At 41.0% G+C, this 6,225-nt stretch overlaps 1 protein-coding gene across 1 annotated transcript; it reads right to left on the minus strand.

Annotated features, from left to right (window-relative positions):
- Window positions 1-291: 291 nt before the first annotated feature.
- On the minus strand, window positions 292-1,906 carry LOC147457919 (uncharacterized). Its single transcript, XM_086511723.1, has 2 exons — window positions 1,592-1,906; window positions 292-538 (listed from the first exon to the last, which is right to left on the minus strand). Exons 1-2 carry the CDS (start codon window positions 1,866-1,868, stop codon window positions 471-473), a joined length of 345 nt encoding a protein of 114 aa, XP_086367849.1. The 5' UTR covers window positions 1,869-1,906; the 3' UTR covers window positions 292-470.
- Window positions 1,907-6,225: the final 4,319 nt, after the last annotated feature.

The raw sequence follows: 6,225 nt of genomic DNA on the forward strand, positions 1-6,225 counted from the left end.
CGCACAATGCGCTTGAAAGAAATTTGTAATTTGAGCTGGATGTAGAAGGTATATCTATTCAGTTGACTAGTATGGAGGCACGGACTTCAATGGTGGCACCTCTCTCTCTCTCTCTCTCTCTCTCTCTCTCTCTCTCTCTCTCGTCCTCCTATGTTGCCGGGCTGCCAGGGCAGATTGGCCAAATGCAGGAGGTGATGAAAAGTGGCCAAGGAGGAATCCCTCCCCCTATTTTAGATATATAGATATGGAAATATGGATTTTCACTTGGTGGTCAACTTTTGGTTTATGCTTCCTCAATATTTTTTTATTTTTATTTTTGGCAATACTCACAATAGGTGACTTAGATATATTATTATCTTAAAACGAATTACATATATCCACCATGCTAGAATCTAGCCATGGTACCATAGCATAGCTTGGCTACAAATGGAGCCATCAAGAAAGGCATGGCGAACCTGGGAGCCACCCAATCAAGTAGGAGCAAAGAAGGACCGAGAGGATGATGAAAGCCACCATACGTCCAGGGTTGCCACCCCGCCTGTGCATGTCCGCCGACAAAGAAGCACAAAGTAAACCAAAAAAAAAAAAGGCACACTAAGTATCGACTCTGCGTATGAACAATAGCAACTAACATACAATATCAAAAAATTTCTTCTTTGACACTAAAGTACAACTTCATTTTAGCGATTAGAGTACAAATAAGTTAATTTTTCTTTATTATTTTGGCCACACTCACAATTGTGAGTGGTAGAGTTGTATTATGATAGCGAAGAATATATACTCTTTATGAAGGAGGCTCATATTCAGCTACCACGTGTCTTCAAAAGATGACTCCGACGGCACCACGTGGCAGAGTCTGTATGCTGAGGACTTTTTAGCCGGAGAAGACTAATAATCACAAGTTAATTTTATAACTGTTATAGGCTAAAAGGACTTTTTGGTGAACGTTTCTGTATAGTCATAGGTTTTTACAACTTCCAACATGTTTTTGCGTAACAAGACTGAACAATATGCTTTGCATTGAGCAACAATTAATGTTGGCATGACCTTTTATCAAGAAGCAAGGATGGATAGAGATAGGGACCACCATCAAAAATAGGTTTTCAAAATGCCCCTCCCTTCGCTACTTTTAGCTTTTCTTGGAAAAAACAAAGTGATGCAAATTTAGATAGAGTAAGAAATTCTATAAATTTTGCATGTGCAGTCCTCACTTTGATGAATATGTGAGAACATGTTAAGAAAAGGAACATTTTACATCATTACCACGAGGTAATCCGCCTCTACGGCCATATTGCACCGTGTCAGCACACACGTGGAAAGAGAAACACATTACTACGTTTGCTTTGGAAAAGTTCTTGATCATCTCCGAGCATTCGGCTTAATGAAGCACCTGAGAAAACGTTTGACACACCTACTTGCATTGCATCCATGAAAGAAGTTTGAAGCCACCAATTTTACCTAATTCCAAGCTAGACATTTTTGTCCATCTTGAAAAATGAGAACTTTTTTCCACTACAAAGAGGTAGATATTGACACTTGAACTTCTGAAAAGGCAGTTTTTTAAAAAGTTCGTTCGACACAAGCTTCTTACCATAGAACGAAAAGCTCGTCATAGCAACCGTGGTGAAGACGACTTCATCCACGAAGTCCCAATGGGTCATTAGTTGGATGTAAAGAAGATTGTTTGTAAATTTGACATCCCATGTGCTCTGGGTAAAAGCATCCACATGTAGAACTTGTCTCAATTGGGAGCCTTGGTTAGCAATCTCTTGCAACTTTAACTCCACTGCCCAAGTTTCTTGTAGTTTTTGTGCTATTATGAGCCTCACATTTGGCGGAAAGTTATCAATAATGCTCACACTTTCCATTTGAGGCTATCTCTATTCAGAGAAATTCAATCTAGGAAATTAAGAAGAAATGCTGAGATCTTATCTTTGCTTCAATGGGGAATAACTTGTGATTGATGTTTCTGAAGTACATCCTTATGGGACTTAAATAGAGAATAAAAGAGGAGTAAGAATATAGTCGATACCTTACTAAAGTATTTGATTATGCTTTAGACCGTTTGTGTATTTTTCATGCGTGCTGGTGGTGGTGGTTTTTTTTTTTTTTTTTGGGTTTTGGGGGGGTGTTGGGGGGGGGGGGGGGGGGGGGGGGGGGGGTTGAGGGTGGGGTGGGGGGCTCACTATCTCATACAACGCTAACCGGGGGATCCAAGGCCCAAATTTGGGGTGTGGGTCAAACCCAAGACCTCTCGGTTGCCACACAAATACCCTACTATCACGCTAACATGTGTCGTTGTCCATATTGACATTGCACATGATCACACCGTGGTTTTTATTTGCCTCTAATTCACCCTTAGTTCACTAAATGATTCACAAATTGAGTACTCCCCCCCCCCCCCCCAAAACCAAAAAAAAAAAAAAAAAACTTGAGGCTTGGTGCTCTTCTTTCTATGATGGATTTTGAACCTCCACCTTCTCCTTTGTAAGGGCCCACCTCCTCCTAGCAAAAAAACTTACCCACTCTTATGTTTGTTAGACTATGCTCCTAGGAAATATTGAGATAAAAAGAAATGGCACTCATGAGGGCTAGTTTAGGCTCATATGGGAACCATTCACTGATTCACAAGCGCACACATCTTCTGCTATGCTAAGATGCCACTCATGATACCTAATGGACCCGAAGTGTTACGTTTTTGGGATATAATGCTAGGGGCCGTCACTTGATTGGTCCCCTTAGTCTACCCACAAGTAATCTCAAGGGATCTCAAAAACTTGTGAAAGAGAGAGAGAGAGAGAGAAATTAAAGCTTTTTTTTTCCAAAATTCAAATGCATGAGCGAGAATTGTATTAAGACGGACCTTGAAAGAGGTCTAGACAATTGAAATGGAATCAGACAGTGACAAACCGAGATCAATCATTATTCTTTTGCACTACAAAAGATACACTTTGCAAGATCAACGAATCATAGTGGAGCAACCGTTGCACCAGCCAAAAGAACCAAGAAAATCTTATGAGGGACCCGAAAACGCCAAGAAAATTGATCTAGCAAAGCCGGGAGAGGACTCAAAGCCAACGTATATAGCTACAGATTTGTCTCTAGAGGAGGAAGAAATTCTTATTCAGATGTTAAGGACGTATAGGGGTGTTTTTTCTTGGTCCTACAAAGATCTCAAGGGAGTGGATCCTGAAATATGTCAGCATACTATCCCTATGAGAGATGATGCTAAGCCAAGTAGACAATGACCATACACCTATAATGAGAAATTTGCTAAGAAAATCAAGGAAGAGATTGAGAAGCTCAAGTAAGTGGAATTCATCTATGAAATAGAACATAGTGATTGGGTATCACCTATTGTGGTAGTGCCAAAAAAGAACGGCAAACTCAGAGTGTGTGTGAACATTTTTTGCCAAACTCACAATTGTGAGTAAATGTATTAAAATCATCATAAAAATTACACTATAATCCCAAGCTCGTGTCGAGACTTGAGGGATAATTACTCTAACTTTGCTCGGGAATGGAAGCAACACATACTCCCACCTGCTCATTAAGACCCACTAGAATCTTTGCTTGTTAGTGATGTCTACCCCCAATGGGGGCCCCATGTGTCATAAAATCTTCCCTTTTGATACAATCTCCCTCGTCCATACAAATGGGTTGAATGAGTCATTTTTTGAGAGAGAGATCTATCTTGATTTATCAATATTAAACGTTGATCCCCACGTTGTAGCAAACGTTTGAACAATCTCCAGAGCCTTCTTGATCACCTAAGGGAAAGCTTTCAAGAAGAGGGTAGAGTTGTCCACAAAGAGCTTCGCTAAGAGTTGGTTATTGTTGGGCAAGGACATCTCTTGGATCTCCCCTCTCGCTACACTAGCTTCAATCATGGCCATTAAAGGATGAGACACAATGGCAAAAAATAGTGGGGCAAGAGGGAATCCCTGCCTCATTGATCTCTTGACTTTGAATGAGCCCACAATTATATCATTAAACAGGAGCTCAAATTCGCTTCGAGAACCAAGGGTGTGAACCAAGCAAAAAAGCTACGAACCGAATCCCAATGATTTCATTATGTCTTCTATAAAGAACCATATAATCCGATCATAGGCTTTGTCAAGGTCCAGCTGAAGTAAGATATATTCTTGCTTTGTGAAGATTACTCTATATCGAACATTGATGTCAGAATGTTGTCATAGTTATGGACCACCAATGTTTCAGTTGGGAGCAATAAACTTTCTTTGGAATAGGTTTAATAAGGCCCCTCTTTACACTTGAGCCAAAGCTCCTTCAAGAAGGGCTTGGTTGGCTATATGCATGATCGAGGACTTCAGATCATCCCGAAAATCTTTGAAGAACTCATTCGTTATCCCATCCCATTCAAGGAACTTTTCCTTGCCTAATTCATGAAGTGTGCAAGAGAATTCATCCTCGGTGAAGGCCTTCTCTATCAGGTTGGCTTCCAACTGGGAGATTGTCTTCTTGACGCTCCCAAGAAGGGTTACTCTAGCTATGTTCACTTCTAGCGGGTGGGACCCTTGTTGGCCTATGATTTGGAAGCATCAACTTGGCCATTTCATCTTGGTCTTGCACAACCTTTCCTTCCCCATATGTAGTGAGTGTATAAGTTCCTCACTCCTCTTAACTTTGAGGTCCTAAAAAAGTGCAATTGATTGGTAGTCTCCGACTAAAGGTAGGTTTGTCTGGATAATAATCTTATTTTCCTAACCTCCTTTAGGTTTTGTTCATCCAGGTCTATTTTTAGTTCTAGCCACCTCTTGTGCTCCACATTTGAGAATGACCCTTCCCATTTTTTAGTGTTTAGCAGCTTGACTTTATCTTCAAGTTGCTCCTTTCTAGGTCCCAAACTTTTAACTGCTTTTTGGATACTCCTTGCAATGATATCCCAAGATCTAGGGTTTTCTATCTCAACATTTTTATTCAGATTGCTCAAACCTTTTTGGTCAGACTTTGGAATAAGTGGTTATTGAATAGGTGATCCCCAGTGACAAGAAGCTTCTTAGACCCTATGGGGCACTGCCCTTCCCCTTTGGCTTTTCTCAATTTAATGCGAAGTGCTAGGTGATTTGACAGACTTCATGAGGTCACCACCTTCATTTTGAGAGGTTGATGGGAGCAGTAGCATCTATCAAGCCGAGATGTCATGCTTGCATACTGTAGGCTAGCGTACGTAAAAGTCGGTGTTCTATTCCACGAGCCAACAACCTCCCACAAGTCCACCAAAGCTCATTTTCCATATAGGCTTAACCATTTTGTTTTTTTTTTCCCTTCAATAGACTTGAAGAGTCTATTTTGTCCTTTCTCTTTTCCACCATATTAAAGTCTCCAACAAGGAGTCATTCCCCCTCAATAGGGGTATCTCTTAGGTGCATCCATAACTTGGCTCTTTCCTTAGTAGTGCAGGGGGGCAAAATGTTGACAATAGTAATATGTTGATATTCCCACTTGACTCTTGCTCTTAGGGCTCTCCTAGAGGGATGATTCAATATCACCTTTGGCTCAAGGTCCCTATCCACAATAGTGATGATGCCATTGTAACCATCTACTACTCTCCATAGCATATTAGCTTCTTCCCCCTCCCTTATTTTCTTTCCATGATTGGATAACCAATTCTTCCATCATTGTTTTGGGAAAGGGGTACATACTCCTGCACCTCAAGGAACTCTTACTCAGTATTCTCTCTCCTTATGTCTGCCTCCATCGGCATCTTCCCAGCCTCTTCCTGAGAAGTCACCAATTTTGTTATTAGCAGGTTTTTGGAGTCCGTATCCTGCAGCACATCAAAGAGGTTGTCATCCCAAAAGTCCGCTTTGGGAATATCTGGTGGGTGTTCTTTTGATGTTTTTCAATGGCCCTAGCTTGTGATTTGAAGTGCTTGTAAGAAATATTGAGACCTATTGCCATCCTTTGTCCTTCTTCCTATAGGTGGGTCAGAGCACAATTTTTTGCACCACTAGGATAGTCTCTTTTTGTTGGGTGATAGATGAGAAGCAGTAGCAAGGGGCGGCCTTTATATTGTTATGTGATGCTTGAACAGCCTTTTTTTATTTCTCTAGGGATTTTGTGTTAACATTGAGCTGCTCAACCTTCCTTGATTGTTTGGTGTTCCTTTAAAGAGGGATCCCATCATCACTAGCTATCTGATGTGATGTTTGCTCTTCTCTTTCCCCATCTAGAGGCCCTACATCCGCATTTGTGGGTAAA

This window comes from Adiantum capillus-veneris, chromosome 5 (genome assembly GCF_014529385.1).
Source record: "Adiantum capillus-veneris isolate H3 chromosome 5, ASM1452938v2, whole genome shotgun sequence".
NCBI lineage: Eukaryota > Viridiplantae > Streptophyta > Polypodiopsida > Polypodiales > Pteridaceae > Adiantum > Adiantum capillus-veneris.